This window comes from Mauremys reevesii, linkage group 11 (assembly GCF_016161935.1).
Source record: "Mauremys reevesii isolate NIE-2019 linkage group 11, ASM1616193v1, whole genome shotgun sequence".
Taxonomy (NCBI): Eukaryota; Metazoa; Chordata; order Testudines; family Geoemydidae; genus Mauremys; species Mauremys reevesii.
The window spans coordinates 3,502,287-3,524,026 of NC_052633.1; the positions used below are offsets into that span (position 1 = coordinate 3,502,287).

The following is a 21,740-nucleotide window of genomic DNA, read 5'->3' on the forward strand; positions in this document are numbered from 1 at the left end:
TTTAGTCTGCAGAAGAGAAGAGCGAAGGGGGAATTTGATAGCAGTCTTAAACTACCTGAAGGAAGGTTCCAAAGAGGATGGATCTAGGCTGTTCTCAGTGGTGGCAGATGACGGAAAAAGGAGCAATGGTCTAAAGTTGCAGTGGGGAAGGTCTAGTTTGGATATTAGGAAAAACTATTTCACTTAGGAGGGTGGTGAAGCACTGGAATGGCTTACCTACGGAGGTGGTGGAATCTCCATCCTTAGAGGTTTTTAAGGCCTAGCTTGACAAAGTCCTGGCTGGGATGATTTAATTAGGGTTGGTCCTGATTTGAGCAGGGGGTTGGGCTAGATGACCTCCTGAGGTCCCTTCCAACCCTAATCATCTATGATTCTATGATCGTTTCCTTTCTGGAGAAAAGGATTCTGAATCCATAATCTCTCCTGGCGATTCTGTCACTGGGAAAGGGAGATCTTGTTTGTTTTTTGTCTCAATTTTAAAGGATTCCTCCTGGGACTGTAGACCTACACCCTTTCTCATGAGAAATGTGAAGGTCATGGAATAAGGAAGAAATTGGGCCCTGACTATGTCCATAAGTAAGGGTTCTGGATATGCTCATAATTAATACACATGGTTTCATTTCCAAGCCCATCATATATTATCTTACGTTTTTGTTCCTGTAATTCTAAGCTAGAATTCCTTTTTCAAAATGATGACTACAGCTAACCAGGCAGCTGTGTAGCAGAGAGCCATTTGTGGTGACTTCTGTGCAAGGAAATATACACCCAACAATAGCCAGCATTATTTGACTACACGTTGCATCTCAAATAAATATTCCTGATTGAAGGAAACAGCAACACAGAAGAACATTTTGTTTTATATAATGCTTTTCATACTCAAGGTAATTCAAAGATCATTCAAGTGGTGACATGGAAAAACCTTCTTACATCAAGTGATTTCCCTTGGGGCATTAAATCCTCCACAGTGGTGAACATATTGGTTGTCAGAACATTGTTTTAAGGCAATTTGAAAGCCATAAGGGAGTTTCAAATCTGGGATGAAACTTGTTTTGACCTTAGACAGTTGTGCCTTCTTTTTGGTGTACTCAGACTTTGGTTCTTGGCTTTATTTTAAACCTAGAGCAACTGGCCTGTTGAAGATCTACTCTTTGAAGTTGAGAAAATGGGCATAAGGTGATTTATCATCCTCAAGGGGAAGTGGAATGAAATGTGGACATTTCAAGGGCACCATACACTCTTACCTCTTATAGATTCCTGGATTTTAAGGCCAGACGGGACCACTAGATCTCCTAGTTGGACCTAATATAAAATGCAAGCCATCTAATTTCACCCCGTGGCCCCTGGATTGAGCCCAGTATTTGAAAAGTGGAATTTATTTAAAAGAAAGTAGGATATGATTCCACAGGAGTTTTAAGAGAAGAAATAAAAAAGCACACAGCAGACTAGTGAGAATCAGCTGTCAAAAAATACAGTACCTTGAACACCATGTGGAGCATCATTTGCAGACCACTCTTGCCTGGGTATTTCCCAGCAATGTTAGAGGCAGACAAGTTGAAGAGATTGGCTCCTGTTTCTGTGCAGAGGGCATGCACCAGCATTTTCTTTCCTACTCCTGTGGGCCCAGCTAGCAACAGGGCTTTCACCAAAGGAGCCTTCTCATGTACTGCTTGAGAACCTATAAAAAGTAATAAGGCACTATTATTGCTTTCATTTAAGTCTGCCATAAATGTAATGGTGAATGATTCTTCAGTTTTTCTTCCTGATAAATATTTCATAATGTGAACTCTTCATCTCGCTAACGTAGAACAAGTGGTGTTGAATTCACTTTACAGCTGTAGAATATGTTAGCTTTTGTTCGTGGCAGGAAAACCAATAGTACTGAACTTATTTTAATTGTGACTTTCAGCAAAATTCTTCTCAGGTCCAGGGCGATCGTTTCACTTTGCTTAATGTTGGATATGGGCTGTAACGGGCTAAGGAGCATTGAAATGAAAATGAGACACATAGTTACATGCAGAAGACAAGCCTGACACTATGCACAGTACACATCTGCCTTCAATTACACCTAACTGTTAACTGCCTGCCTGTTGGCTGTCAGGCAGATGTATGGTTGTAGGTATACCTGTGGTCTAATTTAAGAGGAAACAAACATTTTACCTCAGAGCTGCTCCCCACTTCATAATTGGAAAGGGGAGGAAATTCCTGTCATATGTTAAAATAGTAGAATCCGTTATCTGCTCCAAAAATGACACTTTCCAACTTCCATAAAAAAACAAACTAATTGGAGTACTTTCCTGATCAGCGTTCTTCTGTAATTTAAAACCAGATGTCATCCGTCTTTCTTTTGCCCCTTTCTTCCCTCACTACCGTCTTTTTGGAAATTTTTCTCTTTATATATTTCTGCTTTTAGTAAGTGTGGGAGAGTCTGATCCCTTGATTGTAGGAATGGAATGTAGCTGACTGAGCTGGGCAATGACAGCACCCGGGAGTGGGATTGCTGTGAGTGTTGTCAAGTCATTCTCCAGCAAGGAAAGATGAAGCCGTATCTAGAACTCTGCTACTTTATTTATGAGTAGAGGCATGGCATATACCCATTTAGTGGCTAATCTGCTTTCTGTTCTCTGCTTTTTTTGTTGAGACAGTGCAGATGCTGGGTTCCTCCTCTTCACTTGCTCTGACAGGGAGGATGATGACCAACCACCATCCAAGATTTCACTGCTCTTTACGGCTCTCTCCTTTGCTTCTCCAGTTTAAGCTCTTCTGATCTGAAAGAAATGAGGTTGCCTGTTCTACCTTGATAGTTGGATCAGTGAGTATTGTTGAAGCCTGGGCTTGGGGTGTCTGCACTGTCTTAACAGAGCCACAGAAAGCAATTTAGCAGGGAAGAGGCAATGTCACATGCTTTTTTGTGGCTCTGGCTGTGACTGCACAGATTGGGTTTTGTATAGTGGCATCCTATGGAAAGCCACCCTACAGAGGGAGAAGGAGAGACAGAAGCCTGACTGAAAAGAGGGAGCCTGAGGTCATGAAAAGGAAGGGCCAAGCACCTCTGACTCTCTCACGATTCCAATGTCAAAGGCTGGTAGCCACCCCAGACACTTCTTTGAGGAGACTCTCTACTCGGGGGGAGCTTCTTTCCCTTCTAAGCAAGCTGAGCAGCTGTTTTCTGCTGCACTTCTGGACATTGTTTCAGCCACTGCTTTGCTCCACTGACTGATTGGAGATTTCCTCAGTGAGAGAAGGAAAAAGTGCTTAATGCTCCAGCGAGAAAGTGCTGCTGCAAGATGTGCAGGTGAGATTTCTTCCCTCGTTGAGAGCCAGATGGCGCAAGAGGTGATAATACAGAGGTTATCTTCTTCTGCATTGCTCACTGCTCTTAGGGAGGGAGGGATTGGAGAAAGGAGGCGTAGATAGCTGGAAAATGCTGAATGGTAGTTGCCATCATGCCTGTCAGTGGGGAGGCAGGACCCAGCATCTGTGCTGTCATGGACAAAGCCACAAAAATATTTAATATATTATGGTCAGCATCCCTCATAATAGAATTTGGACAGTAAACTTAACTGCAAACATATAAATTGCCTCTCCCTTGATGATCCAATAAAGTCAGTACGTTTTACATGCCACATAAAAACATGCCCTTGTCTTGATATAGTGATTACCTCTCCAAAGGAACTTGAACAGTTATGCCTCTCATCACGGGCTGAGGGTTTGCAAACTTTCTGTCTGCTAGCTAATTGGTAGGGGAAAAAGTCCAGAAGGTGAGAGCCCGTTGCGGGAGCTTTGCCAGTTCTGGAAAAGTTCTATTCCAGGTACCAAGAGCAAGAGAAACTCCGACTCCTACAACCACCACAGGAGAGGGGACAGTTTAGCTAACAATGCTATTAAAAGTGAAAACAAACCCATCCATCAATGTGTTATTGACTTAAAGTAGCCAAATAAATTACGATGAAGTATTAAGATGAATGCCACTGTAAGCCTTTATTCCAGCACCATGAACCATCTAGTGACGTTACCAACCTCTCAAGTTATATGAATATTTTGGTTATTTCATACCAATTTACTACTATTATACATTGATTATAATGGAGCAATAGAACCTCCCTCTAGAGAAATATAACTTCCATTAAAAAGTCTCCTTTCTACTGCTTAAAATTTTCTCAGATTCCTTTTCGGCTGAAATTTTCTCTATCAGGTGAATATTTTGGGGAAAGCTTTTTCTCACACACGCACACATGCTCTCGCTCTCACTCTCATACAATGATTAACTAGTTCTGAGGCCAGTTAAGTAAAATGTCATCCAAAGGTGAAATAATTCCTGAGACTTTTGGCTTCAGGCAATATATATTTTTTAACATACATTTGCTATTGCAAATGCAGTATATATTTGTTTTACTGGTTGAGGGTATTTTTCCTCTCACAGTTTCTCTCCAATTAATGGGAGGAGGTTTATGGGCCCCTCTTACCTTGACAGGAGCAGTCTTTGGGCTTCATTATCCTAAAAAATTAGGTTAAAACATGACCTTGCAGTGTAGACAGGGATGTCGTGTTTATCTTTGTCATCAGCTGGTTCTAGTGGAGTTAACCAATGACCAGCTGACATGGTCTTAAAATGAAGGTCCCTGTCTACGCTAACTGCAAAGTTCCATTTAACGTAATCTTAGAACTTCTCCTTGGGGAGTCAAGTTAACTAATACAATCTAACTTGCTACTGAAGGACAAGCCCTTTGAGGGAAAGCTCTCGCTCCCTCTTTTCCAAATTCCCATTGTTGTAGGATGGGAAGAGTCTTCTGAATGATGCAGCTTGCTCCCCTTGGTGCAGTGGGCCCACCCTTTATGCCCATGCAGAGGGGGCTGGCACCATGGAATGCACACAGTGTGTTCCAGTGTGTACAGAGAGAGCAGCCCGAGGTGCAAGGATTGCATTTGTCCCTGGTCTTTGTTAAAGGCACACAAAAGGGAGGGGTGGGGGAAGAGAAGGCTCCCTGCTCCCCTCCATCCCAACACCAAAACAAGAGCCAGGGACATTCTGGCCTGAGGTGGAACAAGTGGACTGAGTGACAGAGAATGAGGCTGTTGCTGTTGGTCCTGCTTTGAGCAGGGGGTTGGAGTAGATGACCTCCTGAGGTCCCTTCCAATCCTAATATTCTATGATTCTACATAGGACTGAGTTGGTTGGCCAAGGACTTGCCTGTCCTCTGACAGAGGTCTCCCAAAAGTGAAAACATTATGAAAGAAAATTATAAATAGCACATGCTATTTATGTAGTACTTTATGTAGTAAGTGCCTGTATTCCCTCTGATTAGCCTACAGTCCTCCTGTCAGTATTGAGAAAAATATTGGGCCTGACAGTATGTTTAAAAAACGCCAACTAAGTCTTGTTTCATATTAATAGTGGCTGGCATTTAAAACTACAAGGACATTTAAAAGTGCTCTCTTTCCGCTATCTGGAATCAACTCAGACTAATTCCTTAACTGCTCACCTTGCTTGGTGCCAAGTAACATTAGCCAGCTTGTAAAGGTAAATTGCAACCTTAGCCCTTCCCTTAACTTGATTGATTTTAATCACTGGAGCTTGTTTTAGCTATTATCTTTCCCATGTGATTTCCTTTATGTGCTGCCATTCACAAACTGTTAAAATGCAAACAGAGCTGGCAAAGAAATGCAATACCTGACAATAGCATGTTCATGCTCTTTTATACACTATTAAAATGATATGGCCTTCACTCAGAATGCTTAATTGAAAAACAATTATACTGCAAATGCTTTAGACTACAATCAATCAAGCACTGTCAAAGCTAGTAAAAATGTATGTTACTAGCAGGAAGCAAACCATCAGATTCTGCCCGTTAGTAATTTTTGCTGTGCTCTTACCTAATGGCAATATTCCATACAGTGCTATTAGCTGTCTGACATCTGTGAGAGAGGGCATTGGCTCTATATCTACCTGACGAAGCGTAGTCCCCAGATAGCTGTACTCGCCTGCAGGGAGGAAGCATGGGCTTAATAAATGTGACACTGTATTGTTATAAAATGCATAATTCAAATAATGAAAAACTACCACGGAATACAAATTTTGCATGCGCTGAGCAAACCCAGTTCTGTCATGGGAAAGGGACTCGGGTAGGGGAATGTTGCCATGGAATACAGGCCTAGAAGGAAAATGAAGTTAAGCACACATTCCTGTGCTGACTCTCCCTACTAAGCAGATTGTGGAGGGCATGCAGCAGAGAAATAAGTCTTAAATAACCTTTCAAAGAAACTTTGTGGTTCATAAAAGAATCATTACTGACACCATAAATCACATCAATAGCAGAGAATTTGGGGAGTTGAGATGTCATATTTTTGGAATCACCAATGAACCAAGATGTATCTAAGGGATTTCAAAGAGGGGAAAATATATTGTTTAAAAGGTTACTTAATTTTTTTTCTGAATGCTGCCTGTCTCCATAATTCCCACCACATCTTAGTTAGTGGGGACACTCTGCACAGCAGTCTGTGTTCAGTTCAATGTTTGTTTTTTGCATTGCACTCCTGCAGACTGAAGTAGTCTAAAACGAGAGTCCTGCCTCATCTCGCTAGAGAGCTGTAATCACATATAGGACATAATAGGACAAAGATCCAGAAGGATGGGACACAAGCAAGAAAATTAATGCTATGTCTTTGCTGGATCTGGAGGGGTAACTTCCAGCTTGAGTAGCTGCATGTTAGCTCGCGAAAAACAGCAGTGTAGCGATGGGATGGGCTAGTCGCACCAAGTACATACCTAGGGTTACAGACAAGATTGTACTCGTGAAGCTAAAACTACACTGCAAGCTGGAAATGTCACCTCCAGCTCAGACATACACTAATAGTGCAGGAAAAATACATTCAAGAAGGATTCATTTCTTTAGCATAAATAACATGTTCTGTAACTAATACCATTTTGTATTTTAATGATGATAACTTACAAATAGGAAGGAAGAACATCCAGCTTATCTGGGATAGATGTAAAATTAGGTATAAAATGAGAGAGTTGAGAGATACAGTCATAGTTTGGGCAAGGAGATGGACAAGCACTGGCATAGCCTCCCTTCCCCCTTTGAGGGTAAAATTCATTTCAGGTTTTATCTTTTATTTAAGGAGAAATCAAAAGAACTGGCTAGAAATTAATCTTCAGAGATTTAATTAGAAGGCATCAAAGGGTTTAATTGCAACTGGCCATAAATCATGATGGATATTCTCTGACTAATTTAGATAAGGTCACCAAGAAAATTAGTTCAGCAATGTCAGTTTGTCATAGGGACGGATGTTTCAGTACCTTTACTCACTGTGTGGCTTCTTGCACAGTTCTGCCCTTTGTCTCCTCCCCAAGAACCATGAGTGAGTGAGCAACCTTTCTAGGATTTCAGGGCTGAAGGGCTAAGGGCACTCCTTTATTTCTCTGTGGGCTATAACTCTAGCCTTGTAACTTTAAATGTTGCTTTTGATTTGATATCAAACCAAACATTTTAGGCCTCGTTCCCGGGAAATGCCAAGTACCATTTGTATCACTCTAGCAGTGCAAGTGGGACTTACAGCTGCCCTAAATGGAAAGCTGAGAATTCCCTGAACATGAGAGAATCTTCTGCTGGGGCAGGGCTGGCTTTGGCCTCCCCCTGCCTACCCAGAGTAGGGGCTGTGTGGGGACGTGCTGTCTATGAGCACTCTGTATTACAGTGATCCCCCACCCAGTGTAATGGCTCCTAGGAGGTCAGTGCTGCTTTTATGTAACTTAGAGCAGCCCTGAGGCTACCCTAAGCTATGACAGGAGCCAAACTGAGTCCTGGACAGCTTCAGGATCAAGGGATTACAAAGATGTCTCAAAGCCATCATTGCCCCCCTACCCACCTCTCCAGTTGGTGCGGTTGAGGATTTGGTGCTGAGTGTTTTATTAAAGTTGTGAGAGGATGTTTGGATTTTTACAAAATTCTACAATGTTACCAGCCACTAACTATCCTCTTGGCCAAGATGGTCTTTCAAAGTGTCTGTGATTGAAATGTCTGTCAGCCATAAATGACCTTGGGAAGGACAGCTGATAGTGGTTGGGCGCGTGCAATAATAATGAAAAGCTTCCATTACTACTCACAGCACTCTATGCTCTTTAATGAGTATGCAATGACTAGAATACCAATACCAGCTCATTCCCTAGAGTGGGCAAGGACTCTGATGGCAATAAATGCTGCTTTTAACAGTTTATAAAAACATGGCACTTACAGCTGATATGAGAGACTCCAGTTTTTCCTGCTGAGATATATACCATATTAATGGCCAGATGCACTGTATGTGCTAGGTACCGACAAGCTCTTTAATTGTGGTCCTTTAAATTAGTGGGTTCTTCTCCTGATATACTGCAGCTTGTTTCGTTTTAGGGAATGGCCCAAAACAATCAGAGAGTGTATCAAGCCACTGTGCAACCTGTGAGATTGCATTTCTTCTCTGAACATTAGCCCCACTACACTCAGATCTTTCTGTGGTGCTTGAGGTTTTCTATCCATGTATGTGAGGCTATATAATATTGGCTACTATTTTATTTTCTGGAAAATATTTTGGACACAATATAAAACACAAGGTCGCTATGCCCTCCGGTTCCATTGTCTTGCCAATATTGCCTGCAGCTGCTTGAATGGTAATTGCCATCTGACAGCTATTTGTGACAGCCTTAAATTCAGAATTTTCAAATGTGGGTACATAAAGCCAGTGCTTACCGCCATAGTTAGGCACTTCAACAGTACAAATTGTGGGTACTGAGCACCTCTGAAAATCAGGCTTCTTTTGATTTGGGTGCCTAACTTTAGACACTTGTCCCAGAATCTTATTGAAACTGTAACTGTATTTCATTTCATTCTTGACTTGGCTGGTCATAGTGATTAGTGAACCTTGGAAGGTTTGCATGTTTCATTAGATAAAACATAACACTAGGATGTTCAAAGTCCAAATATCTTTGAACTGGAAATCTGCTAGGAAAAAGTTTTCCTGAAATCTTGGTTATGTCTGGACTGTAAATAACATGAGAGCAACTTCTTACAATATTTTGGTACTTCTCTTTCTGGCACCTGGCAAATTCAGGAATGACAAAGTAGTGGCATGCAAAGATGTTTAAAAATGCAGAAAACAAACACACATTTCAAATTGTAAAAGAAGGGTTGATTTATTCTGACTTGAGTTTTTGGTCAGTTGTTTCATTCAATCTATTTCATCCATCTTGTATCAGCAGCCAAACTGCTGTAACTGGAGTTCACTATGGATGAAGTGTTCTCATAATAGTCAAGATATTAGCTCTGATATGCAAGACATTTAAAAATGTATACATTACCAACATAATCAGAGAGTTTCACTGTCTTGGACTTTATTAGTAATCCTTCTTCTACTAGTTCCTTGTACAGAGAATCAATGGTCCTACCGACAAGATACATAATTTCAGAAAATTCTAGAGATCTGCAAAAATGGTCCAATCTGTCGGTAACAAAACTAAATGGAACATTTACACATCTTTAGCTTTATAATATGCAATTTTTTACTGGGTGGTAAAATTGATTATCTCTGTCAATATTTAATCATTATTGACTTTTTCTGTCTCATCTGTTATTTGTTCTCCTTCCCCATTAAGTAATACTCCTACCCTTTTATTTCCTTATATACCACGTGATTTCTTATAGCAGTCATGACTACCTGTTTCCAGGTGATGATCACTGACTCCTGTTGTACTCATTCATTATCAATTACTGAGAAATTCTTTTAAAATCCTAATAACAGCACATTTTATGCTTCTGCAATTAGTAATTAATTAATCTTCTGGAATTGATTCTGTTTTCAATAGACCAACTTCCAGTCCTTTAAGAACATCACATACTTTATTATACTGGCTCAACCAATGGTTCACCTAGTTTGGCATCCTCCCTGTTGGGGGCCAGAACCAAATGTTGTAGAGGCGGGTGGGGAAAAAATCATGCCGTGGACAATTATGGAATAACATGCTCCTTGAGGAAGTTTCTTCCTATCTCCTGTCAATTTGTGGGTGTCTTTTGCCCTAAGAAGTGAGGATTTATATCCTTGAATTTTTTTTCTCTCTCTTTTTTGGTATCCTGCTAAACTCTCGGCCTCCATGAGATTTTGTAGCAATGAAATCTACAGATTAATTAAAATTGCTTTGAGGAAATAATTCTTTGTACACTGTATAAGTATATTGCCTTCCATTTTTACTGAAGGTCATAGTCTTATATTTTGAGGGTAAATAAGAATGCCTAATGTGACCTTCTTATATCTTTCATTATTCTGTATACCTTTAACATCTCTTATTCATCTCGTCTTCAAGCTAAACAGTTCCAATCTGTTGTGTCTCATAAGGAAGGCTTTCCATGCCTCTAATAATTTCGGTTACCAGTCCTAACTGAGGCATTTCAGTACTACTAAAAGAATACAAATATTTAATAATAGGTATCAGTTGGCCAATAAAATCCAATATACCTTTAATTTCATGTCTTGTGTGTTTTCCAATAGACATTGCATTTTAAAATTATGCCCACACAGTGCATAATTAATACATAAGCAGTAATAAGGAAAATGCAAAATTTAATGTGCCTACAACATTAATGCTGCCAGTCTGGTTCTTGTTTTCATAGCTGAATGTATAACATGGTGATTTTTATGTTAGGTGTATATCACAAAATGTACAGCAGGTACAGCAGTGCTATCTTGTCCATGTTATAAGAGCCATAACTTTTGCATTTCCTGCCTTATTATTTTAAATGTGCAAATTTAATGATGCATGAACTGCATCTCCTCCATGTGGAAGTGTGTTCTGCTCAGTCCCGTCTGTTGATTGAAGCCCCTCTGTTTCTCTACCGTGTAACAACACACAAAGATAGACATGAGCCCCTCTTGGCTATTTCTGAAATTTTACCCCTTTTCCTGAACAGCAGGCAGGAGCAATGTGTGAAACTTAAAGGCCAAAGAAACTATTATAACAAGCTAGCTACTACAAAGCATATAATATAGTATTAAAATAATAGTCACTAATAGCATAGTAGTAATAATTACATATTTTCTGAGTAAGCCACGCCTGTTTGGTGTAGCACTCTGTCCCCCTCTAGAGGTGGGTAGGTCAATAGAGGTTGATTGTGCTTGCTACAGCCTTGGCTAAGAGGGCTGGGTGTTTTAGTTCAGGCAGTAGAGCCTCATGCATTAAGATCCAGAGGTCCCAAATTCAATCCTTGATGCTGCTGACCCACCCAGAGGCATCAGCATTACAGCTGTACAAGTATATGTTCATATATGTGTGTATAAAGTAAGTATCGTTGTAAAAGTGAATATGCATATAATTGATAGACCTTGGAGCTGTTATACCAGGGTTTCTCAAACTGGGGTCACCGTTTGTGTAGGGAAAGCCCCTGGTGGGCCGGGCCGGTTTGTTTACCTGCTGCGTCCGCAGGTCTGGCTGATCGCGGCTCCCACTAGCCGCGGTTCGCTGCTCTGGGCCAATGGGAACTGCTGGAAGCGGTGTGGGCCGAGGGACATACAGTATGTCAGTATGAGAGGTCATCTTCCATACACTTCCATGAAATATTTCTTCAACGCTTACTTATTTGGCTTAAGAGATTTTTACATTTGAAACCCAAATAAGACACCATTCTTGATCGATTGTATTGCAGTAGCGCCCAAAGGGCCCAGTTGTGCTAAATCCTATACAAGTGAATAGGATTGGATCACAATACAAGGCACTTCTTTCCACCAGGTGCTGAGCATACTTGTCCCTACAGTGCTCTTGGCTCCTGGTCCCTTAGGAGCGCAATCTGTCCCTGTTCCACGCTGCTACTAGATAAACTGGTGCTTGTTGTTACATACAATACAAACCTATGCTGAGTTATCACAAGTGAAAAATGGGCAGATTATCAGTAGATGTATCATGTGAATGTTGAAAATGCAGGTGTCAAAACATGGAATTTGCTCGAACCCCTCAAGTAAAATAAACTCTGCCCTCAGCACAGAAACATTTAACAAATTGTAAGGTGCCCTCTAGAATTTATGTTGGTCAGACAAGAAATAAGACTGATCTATGACATGTACTTGTTACATGAGAAACAAAGGCTGCTTTATTGTGTATTTCACTAGGGCTGACTACAGCCTCTCTTCTCAGGGACTTTAAATTGGATGGAAAATCTGTAGACATCTGAGACTGCCAGGTGTTCCTGCATCTGCTGGTGAGGGGCTGGGGGAATAAAACTGCAAGGGGCTTCATTAGAGAATTGGGCCCAAGAGCCTGCAGGGACTTACACACATGCTATGTTTATGCACTGAGGAGTCCTATTGGTGTCAATGAAGTCTGGCTGTTGAAGTACATGTGTAAGTCTTTACAGGATCAAGGCCTTGGCTTTTACAAACTACTGAAAACAGTATAGTTAAAGGGAAACGCACCCAGCACGGGTCATTGTACAGTGTAAACCATCAAAGCACCATTTGTCTTGTAATGGGTAGTACTACAAACCTATCGGTCAAGAGGCGATGTGGCATTTACTGACAACGCAGAAACAGATTTTACTTTGAAATATTTCAGAGACTAAAATGAACATTTTGCAAATTCATGATGGGTTTGTTTTATTTTCTAGACATCTGTGGATATTTATAGCTGTTTGTTTGTTGTAGGGTTCTTCATGAGTGTGAGGCTGCTGGCACTGGTAGGTTGAAATGTAAACCTACCAGTTACCACCAGTTACCACCTCAGCTGCTGGAACAAGGCCTCATCCTCCCTGATTGATCTAACCTCGTTATCTCTAGCTTGCTTCTTGCTTGCTTATATATACACCTGCCCCTGGAAATTTCCACTGCTTGCATCCGAAGAAGTGGGTATTCACCCACGAAAGCTCATGCTGCAAAACGTCTGTTAGTCTATAAGGTGCCACAGAATTCTTTGCTGCTTCTACCAGTTATGACACTGTCCTTTTGTAAGTAAACAAAACGAAAAGGGTTTGGCAGTGTGGCAAATATAAAGGATACAGAATTTCATCGTTATGTAACTCTTAGAGTGAACAGGTGCATTCTTTACCTGTCGGGAGTCAAATCTTTCTCCTTCTTTTTCTTCTTCTTCCCTTTTTTCTTTTTCTGAGGATCATAAATGTAGACAGCAATTAATGACATAAGTAGCAGGGCTATTGGAACTGAGATGAAGGCCAAAACTTGCTGATCCAACTTTAATAAGCCTAAATACTTCAGCATTTGTATTTTCCATTATCTATGTACTTTTATGTGGTCCTCACCACTATAGTACCTGAGGAATAGATTGTATCTGTGCAGCACTCGGTGAGATAGGGAAGTACTATTCCTATTTACAAATGAGAAACTGAGGCACGAGGGAGACTAAGCGACTTGCCTAAGGTCCCATAGGATGGCTGTGGTTGAGCCAGGAATTGAATCCAAGTCTCCTGAGTCCCAGATAGTGCCCTAACCATTAATCTCCTTCCTACCTACTCAGGGAAGAAGTAGCATGAGGTCAGGATAACTAGAGCAGGTCTTCTCTTGGGATTTTCTCCACAGTAACTGAAGCATTACGAGAAGACGACATATTGTGCAAATGGTTTCCTCACACATTGCAAAACCCCATGGAAAACAAATAAACACAAGTGTGGGAATCACATATGCTAGTACTCTCCATAGTCATTAGAAGTCACTGGACACAAATCTACTTATGGATTTCAACACAACACTTAAGTAAGGACAGCGCTTGGTTAATCCATGTGTGTAACACACAGTGAAGTTAGAGCTTGGTGTAGTAGGCCCAGTCCAGCGAAGCACTTAAGCATGAGCTAATGGGATTGGTCATGCTGAGGTCAATGAGACTACTCCACACTTTAAAAGCCAGGCATGAGCGTAAACGATTAGTTTCCTCAGCCCTTGGGAAGAGGAGACTATATAACCACCTACTCATGCATTTATTTATTAGTTTATTGAATTATTCACAAACCCTTATGCAGTGCTCCAGGGGTTGCACATTTAAAAAAGAAAATCCTATCTAGCTATCTGGAAAATGCTATTGTTCCCGGAGTAAATCAGCAATGATTAGAAATGAATCAATCATAACTTTCTAAAGACCGGATCATACTTTAGACAATCTATTGCTCATATCATCGGTTACTGTTCATAATACAATGTAAATAATCTAGATATTCCCAGAGCTATATAGATAGGAGAAAGCTAATATTTTTAATGGACCTGCATTAGAATAATACAAACATGTTCAAATATGCAGAACTATACCACAGACTTCTTTATGTAAATAGTCCTAGCAGTGTGTGGTGGTTTATAGGACAAGAAACATGTTCTATGTTGCACAAACATCTTTAGTGATGGTGTCAGAAAAGTGTGTTTCACACTATAGTAGCAAGTGGGAGATTGGCTCTAACGCGGGGGGTGGGAGGGGGAACTTTTTGGCCTGAGGGCTACATCGGGGTTCCGATACTGTCTGGAGAGCCAGGTAGGGAAGGCTGTCCCTCCCCAAACAGCCTGGCCCATGAGCCCTCTCACTTCCTGCCCCCGGACTGCCCCCCTCAGAGCCCCCGACTCATCCTACCCCCCCTGCTCCTTGTCCCCTGACCACCCCCTCCTGGGCCCCCATGCCCCTAACTGCCCCCCTGGGGCCCCACCCCTTATCCAAGCCCCCCATCTCCCTGTCCCCTTACTGCCCTGACCCCTATCTGCACCCCCACTCCCTGATAGGCCCCCCTGGGACTCCCACACCTATCCAACCGCTCCCCGTCCCCTGACTGCCCCCTGGGACCTCCTGCCCCTTATCCAATCCCCCCACTTCCTGCCCCCTTACCATGCCACTCAGAGCACCAGGATGGGCAGCTGTGCCACCTGGCCAGAGCCAGCCACGCCGCCACGCAGTCTAGAGCACCGAGGCAGGCTAGCGGCTCTCGCAGCCATGCTGCCCGGCAGGAGCTCGCAGCCATACCGCCCGGAGCACTGGCGGCACGGCAAGCTGAGGCTGTGGGGGAGAGGGGATAGCGGGGGAGGGGTCGGGGGCTAGCCTTCCCAGCCGGGAACTCAAGGGCTGGGCAGAATGGTCCCACGGGCCACAACTGGCCCGTGGGCCATAGTTTGCCCACCTCTGCTCTAGTAGGTTATTGCCAGTGCTTCTCTAGCATTGTTTCTTTATATTTTTTAGGAAGTTGGAAGAAATTATAGCATCGTGGGGACTTACTGGGAAGGCAAGATGATTTTTTCTTTATAAAGACACTGAACATATGCTGAATTTATTGGCCAACTGGTAATTTCTTCAGGGCATTTTCACCAGTAAACTAACTCAAAAGCTTTAAAAAAATTGTTATATGGAAAAAATGTGTTTTCCTAATTGACATCAGTGTTTCTGTGAAATTTGGCAAGCACTGAGATAAGAGGAAATGTGAATTTTAGACTGTGGCTTTCCTACAAAATGTATCTTACTGACAGTTGCTTTTACTGTATATTAAATGCAAACAGGTTAATCAGTTATGAAAACCTATTTGATTTTACCTTTAAATGTGTCCGTCTATTCCATCCCCTAACCCATTCATTCGTGGTTATTTTCCACTTTCTTGCATATCCTCTACTGTATAAGAAACTGCATTTAGTTCTGGCTGATCTAATGGTCCCTCGTCTCCATTCCTAAGTGGGGTGTGCACAGGGTCTTGTGTCTTTAATGTGTGATCACTAAGCGGCTTTTGCTGTAAGCATGTACAGAATCAGTTTGCAGCAGGATTCTAGAGCACGAGGTGGAGCAGATCTTGATAGTGTCTTGTAGACACTTTGCCTGCAAGTCAAAATTGCATTGACCATTTCCACTTCATTTGCAATTGTACAAGGTACCTGCCTCAGGTACATCAATTGCTTATGTAGACAAGTAGCATGGAGAAAGTACTTCATCCCTTTTTTTTTTAGCTCTTTTAAGTGCAGTTCAGGCCTGAAAACCATGTAACCAGCTTTCTCTGAACCATTTGCAGGTGTTTCATGGACTGCAGCTGGTCCCTAGATGGCAGGTGAAGAAGCTTTTTCTTCTCACGGAGGGCAGCATGGGAACATGCTCACCAACGTATTTGTGCCATGTCATATTACATTAACTCTCAGGGGACATTAGAGAAGAAGGCAACTTTTTAAAAACGATAGAAGCAGATTCTGAAACTAATCACAGCAGCTAATGTATCTCCTCTACAGATTGCAAATGATACAGCAATGGCCTTGTGCTGCTGCACATTTCCATAAGTAGTGCAGGGAACCGTGTCTTCACAGCACTGTACCAAAGCACTGAGTAGCCTAAGGCTATGTCGACACTGCCCCGCAGTTCAGACTGCAGGGCTGCACACCAAAGTGCTGTAACTCCCTTGTGTAGACGCTGCCGGTGCGAACGGAAAGGTTCCTAGTTTGTACGATGTAGTTCAGTCTGAAGGAGGGTTACATTAACGGGAACTATGAACCTTTTCGTTCACGCCCACAATGACCACACTGGGCAGATACAGTGCAGCACTTTGGTGTGCACTGCTGTTCACACCCCTATAGTCGGATCTGCCAGGCAAGCCCTTGGATGCCTCTCCAGGCTTTCTGGCTAATGCTGCTGTGGTGTGCTGCCACTCAACGTGTTATGTCAGAGATCAATTATGAAACCCTTTTATATTGGAACTATGATGCAAGTAACACATGCACACACAATCTGAGCCATTTTCTTTCCTCAAAGTTCACATTAGTTTCTTGCTCATTTTTCCTGATCTTTGCAGAATTAATTTGTGACCAATGTTTACAATATTGGTAAGAATTGACTAAGAGTGCCTAGAGAACATGACTTGCGAGGCATAAATGTCCCTGAAATAAGAAACCCAAGGGGAGAAGGCAAAGCCAGGACTTGTGTATGCAGCAAGTGCACTATGTCGGTGTAGAGGGCCAGATTCTGATACCCTTATTCGCATTGAATAGCGCCGCCTTCCATGGTAGTCCCAATGACTATTGAGCAATTTCTAAATCTTGCCACTTTTTCTTCACAATATCTCTAAAATCCAACTTTTCTTTTCTGCCCATGCAGCCAAGGCCCTCATTATTACTGCAACCTCCTCTTTTCTGGGCTTGACTGGCACACCTCCAGTCTATTTAGCATGGATTTTCAATGTCACTTCTGAAAATTGTACCCCTCGTTAAAGTCTTCAGATTACTAGGGCAGTTACATAGGGTGGGGCTATTAGAATCCTAATAATGTTGACTCTTGCCTTCATTCCCAGCCTGCACCATCCACTAGTCAGCTCTTCCGTATGCATGGGGCAAATTCCTGATGCAGTTAAAACTGACAGATCTTCCTTTAAATCCATCCTTAAAATTCACTTCTCCCTGCTGCTTACAAACCTAGTCTGCTCATTATGGCTGCACAGGTGACAGGGTGCGACTATGCCTCCTTTCCACCTTTACAGTCAATTAAAAACAACCCTCAATCTATTTAACTACCAAGCTGGATCAATTCTTCAAAAGATTCATTTGCTTGAATGTTGCATTCTCATCCCTATCCTCTGCCTGTTGATGTGTCTAGCTTGTAAGCCCTACAGGGGCCCAGGAATGATGTCTCTTCAGTGTTTGTACAGGGCCTGCAATCCTTATGAGAGCTTTTGGGTATTACTTTAGTATAAATATTTAACAGTAATAAATACTTTCATGGGACTGCTTATGGAGTAAGGTGCTGGTTAGCCTGAGTAAGGGTATCTGAGTCTGGCCCAGAATAAGAAGTGATTTGGCTTCTTACCCATCATGCCTGGCTGCCTGATGTATTTTCATCACAGCCTAATGGCTAATATTCCAATATCTAATCCGCCTGCCCTTTGAGTGTGAGGCAGCAGGTGAATATTTAGGGTCCTTCTAAAACTATTGGGCCAAATGAAACCCTGGTGTAACACCACCAATGGGATAAAATGGCTTGTTACATTCCCTCAGAAGATAAGTGATTTTGCTGGTTTTTCTTTTAGAATGCTAAATGGTATTTAAAAGTCCTGAAATCAAAGGCAAGGCTCTGCTTGGAGGTAAACTGTGTGAAATAGGAGGGCTAACAGCTTCCTTCTGGATTTTAATGGGATGTCTGACAGAATCAAACTTTGAAAATCCCAGGTCCTGTTTAAGGGAAAAAAAATATGTTCAGCTAAACAGTTTTACAGGGAGAAACAGTCCGTTTCCTTACAATGGCCTTCCTAAGAGTTCAATCTCAATGGTGCTTACACATCTCAGCACATGTAAAGCTGAGCTGCCTCAGAAAAGGGAATTCTGGGAAGGATGTATGTCAGGAGTGTTTCCTGATGGATTGAGAGATTTCCTTTTTCTAATTCTTAGCATTTTTTTTTACCTGTGACTATTTATTCTAATGTGCCACTATAGAGACTGCAATGGTGCTTTTGACCTGCACATCAATTCCTAGTGTGTATATTTCCTAGGACCAAAGAGGAACAGCACTAAGATCTGTGGGCTTGCTGTGAATGGTAGTTGCAAAGCAAATAGAAAAAAAAGTCTTTCTAAAAGCTGCAGTAAGGATTTTCAAGAAAAACGGCCTCCCGGAAATGGAGCATGCCCCAATGAAAGAACATGAACTCTGCTTTTCAGTATTCAGCTTGACAGACATTATACTCACTGCCAACTTCCCACTGGTAACTGGACATAGAAAAAGGGTCTGTCTCTATAGTAGTTGTCTTGGGAATGCTGTTTGCAAGGCAGGTTAACCCCCTTGAAACATTTGTTTTACATCTGGCATCACTTAGTCTTCACTGGCACCATGAAATCTACAAACATTCCCTAGTTTGTATCACCTGCTTCAGAGGCCCTGGCTCTCTAGAAAAAGGGTGGGATGGGTCTGCCAACCCTGGCCCTTGATCAGACAGAAGGGTTACTATTGAATAATTAAGTACTCTTCATCAGCGAGTTGGCAAGCTGCTTCCTAACTGCTCCTCGTCTACATTATTCCCATTATAGAAATCCAAATGCTCAAAAATGCAGTCTAGGGTCCATAGGCCTCACTACAGTGACTCAGTGTGTATGAACTGGGGGATATTGTGTACACAAATGAGATCGGAGATGTCTTAACTGCCATGTGTGCATGCAACTATCCATTTTGTGTGCTGAGTCACTGTAACTGCACATGCATTTTTGTGCATTGCCTTCCTCCTCTTCAAATTTACCCTGACATTGTTTTAATTGGGTTCATATAGTATTCATAGATCAATTTTCAAAGATGCCTCAACCTAGATTTATTTAATTGCCCTTGTAATTTTTTTTTGTCAGGTGCAAAGAGCTTTCTAAATTTCTAAAAGGGCTGAGATCTAACTAGAAGTACTGCAGATGAAGGTATTGGCATGCACAAACAAGTCCAAGAGTGAAACTTCAGCACAAGATTAGGGTTTGCTATTTGCCTTTAGCATTTTAAATTGAAATGCTGATTCCGCCTGTAAATGCTGAATGCCTGCTGTACAAATGTTGTTTGGAATGTAAATCATTGGGTAAAATAAAAGTGCACATGCAGTTCAAAGGAACATGCACTTGTGAAGTTCTCTGGACGCTGTAATGCTGTGAAATTAGATGTAAACACTATATGTCAGCACTCAAGTTGTGCTAGAACACTTCAGAATGCTGTTCTGGTACTTTTTTAGGAGCTGGAATGGTGTTCTGGCACTTCCCTTGGGTCTGGGCCAGGCAGCATCTTTCCCTCCTCAGCTGCAGTATGTCAGGCCATCTGGTGCCATTGGCAGGCCCAAACAAGGGGTGCTGGACAGTGGGTCAGTGGAAGGAGCTGGGGACACTACAGCCAGGAGTGGGCAAAGGAGCATAGAAGTGAGGTGGGAGATGTCGGGAGCCAAGTATCAGGGCCACTCAGACAGCAGAATCCCCCTTGGGGAGCAGGAGTCAGACACAGCTAGGAGAGGTGGAGGCAGGACAACTGCAGGGAATCAGTCTCCTGCTCCACTGGACCTGGACCTCTCCCAGCTCCTCCACTGCCTTCCTCCTAGCTCCCCCTGCTCCCTCCTGGGGCCTCCCACTGCCATGCATTCCAGTACTTCTTTTTTTAGGACTCCAACACTGCTATATTTGCTGTCTTTTAATGGGTCAAATACACTAAAGTAATTTATGCTGCTAACTTATTTCCTTTTCCTAAATAAATGTGGTTTAATTGCATTAAATTCTTCAATGGTGAGCAGAATACATTTAAATAATATTTACTAAAATGCACACATTTGTGTGTCAGTCAGTTCAGATACTTGAATGATTAGACCAAGATTTTCAAAAGTGACTAGTGATTTTGGTTGTCTTGGTTTTGGGGTGTCCATTTGGAGACAACTTAAAGGGACCTGCTTTCTGAATGGAGGAGACTCAATCCATGGAGTCCCATGCCTTAATTACAAGACCATCGTGTTAATCTGGATCAAGCAGACTCACAATATATGGTCTGATTTTCAAAAGTGAAGAGCACCCTCCACTTCCGTTGGCTTCAGCTGGAGCTCTGGTTTCAGAGTACTCTTGAAAATCAGATCAATATTGTGGGGTTGTTCCCTCAGAATGGTTTGCCTGGCCCTAAAATATAAATTAAAATAAAAAGTGTAAGGATTGGTCAACACTGAAATCTAAAAAAACTACAAAGAACACAAAACAAAGCTGCCTAAGAAATCAGCTTACATGTGAGATGATTTTGACCTCTTGTGACCCAAGATTCACTTAAAAACTCCCAGAGGGAGTTTCGCTATTGACTTTAGTGGGGGTAGGATTTCTTCCTTGGTATTTAGGGGTAGAGAATTGTGATGCATGCTGGCTTCCCACCCTTTGCTGCACTCACCTTCTTTCCACCTTTTTTCCCCTTTTTCCGTTTTTTGTCCTTCTCTCTGTCCACTGCCAGTTTCAGATTCTTCAATTCCTGTCGCATCAGCTCATCAACCTATTCAGACAGGCACAGGGTTGAATTTTTTCCTTAGTTTTTCCATGCTGCAGCCATGCACCCGAAATCACTCTGCAGACAAATATTCAGCCAAACATTTAAGGAAAAGAATGGATAGGGCAAGGTCTAGATGTCAGGGCCAGGTCTTACAACCGTAGAGAAACCCATGCCGGCAAGAACCATTCTTATAAATGTCCTGTTGTTACTGTAAGCACACCTGCACTCTGATCTCTTCCTCCACTTCTTTCCGCTTCTCCTCTTTGATCAATTCTGGGTCATACTCCTGGGGGAAATTCCATCGCTCATCTCTGTTCTGCCAAATGTCTGTTATCCAAAAGCAAAGAAAGGGGGCAAAAAGTTATAGGAGACATTGGTTTTTTAGATGTTGTTGAAAAAACCAGGGTAGTTGAAATCATTATTAATTATATGTAAGTAGCAGACCCTAGAGACCCCAAGCAAGATGAGAGCACTATGTGCTAGGCTATGTGAAACTCAAGGTTAACCTTTTTTGCCTTGTATTGTAGTTTGGTATTGGATTTCAGGGGGCTAGTAATGGATATTGAGGTTGTCACTTACAGGTTGCAAGTCCTAATCCCTAGAGCATCACTGCTTGTGTTTTTCACTTGCAACCTTAAGGAGTAATGATATAAAATGAGTTTGATCATGTCACGGTACTTTGGAATCCCTCCACTGGCTCCCTCTTGCTTACTGTATCAAGTTTTAAACTGTAGTCATGGGGAAGTCACAAATATCTCCTACCCAAGGAGCCTACAGTCTAAAAGACGGACACAAAAAAGATAAGGGAAGCTGTGGG

General features: G+C 42.1%; 1 protein-coding gene and 1 long non-coding RNA gene across 13 annotated transcripts in view; one reads left to right on the plus strand and one right to left on the minus strand.

Annotated features, from left to right (window-relative positions):
* IQCA1 (IQ motif containing with AAA domain 1) overlaps positions 1 to 21,740 on the minus strand; it is a 155,522-nt gene that overhangs the window by 27,336 nt on the left and 106,446 nt on the right. For all 3 annotated transcript variants that reach the window (XM_039495970.1, XM_039495972.1, XM_039495971.1), the window contains exons 10-15: positions 21,144 to 21,250; positions 20,828 to 20,926; positions 13,058 to 13,113; positions 9,332 to 9,414; positions 5,872 to 5,979; positions 1,476 to 1,675 (exon numbers count right to left, since the gene is read on the minus strand). In XM_039495970.1, coding sequence (XP_039351904.1) covers positions 1,476 to 1,675; positions 5,872 to 5,979; positions 9,332 to 9,414; positions 13,058 to 13,113; positions 20,828 to 20,926; positions 21,144 to 21,250 — 653 coding nt within the window. The remainder of the gene's footprint in view (positions 1 to 1,475; positions 1,676 to 5,871; positions 5,980 to 9,331; positions 9,415 to 13,057; positions 13,114 to 20,827; positions 20,927 to 21,143; positions 21,251 to 21,740) is intronic.
* Positions 1 to 21,740, plus strand: part of LOC120375220 — a 115,270-nt gene that overhangs the window by 17,483 nt on the left and 76,047 nt on the right. Inside the window, exon 1 of one of the 10 annotated variants that reach the window (XR_005586520.1) lies at positions 19,284 to 19,399. The exons of 8 other annotated variants lie outside the window; for them this stretch is intronic. This is a non-coding gene — a long non-coding RNA (uncharacterized LOC120375220). Of the gene's footprint in view, positions 1 to 19,283; positions 19,400 to 21,740 lie in introns of those variants that run through there. One more of the 10 variants, XR_005586523.1, reaches the window with a different exon arrangement.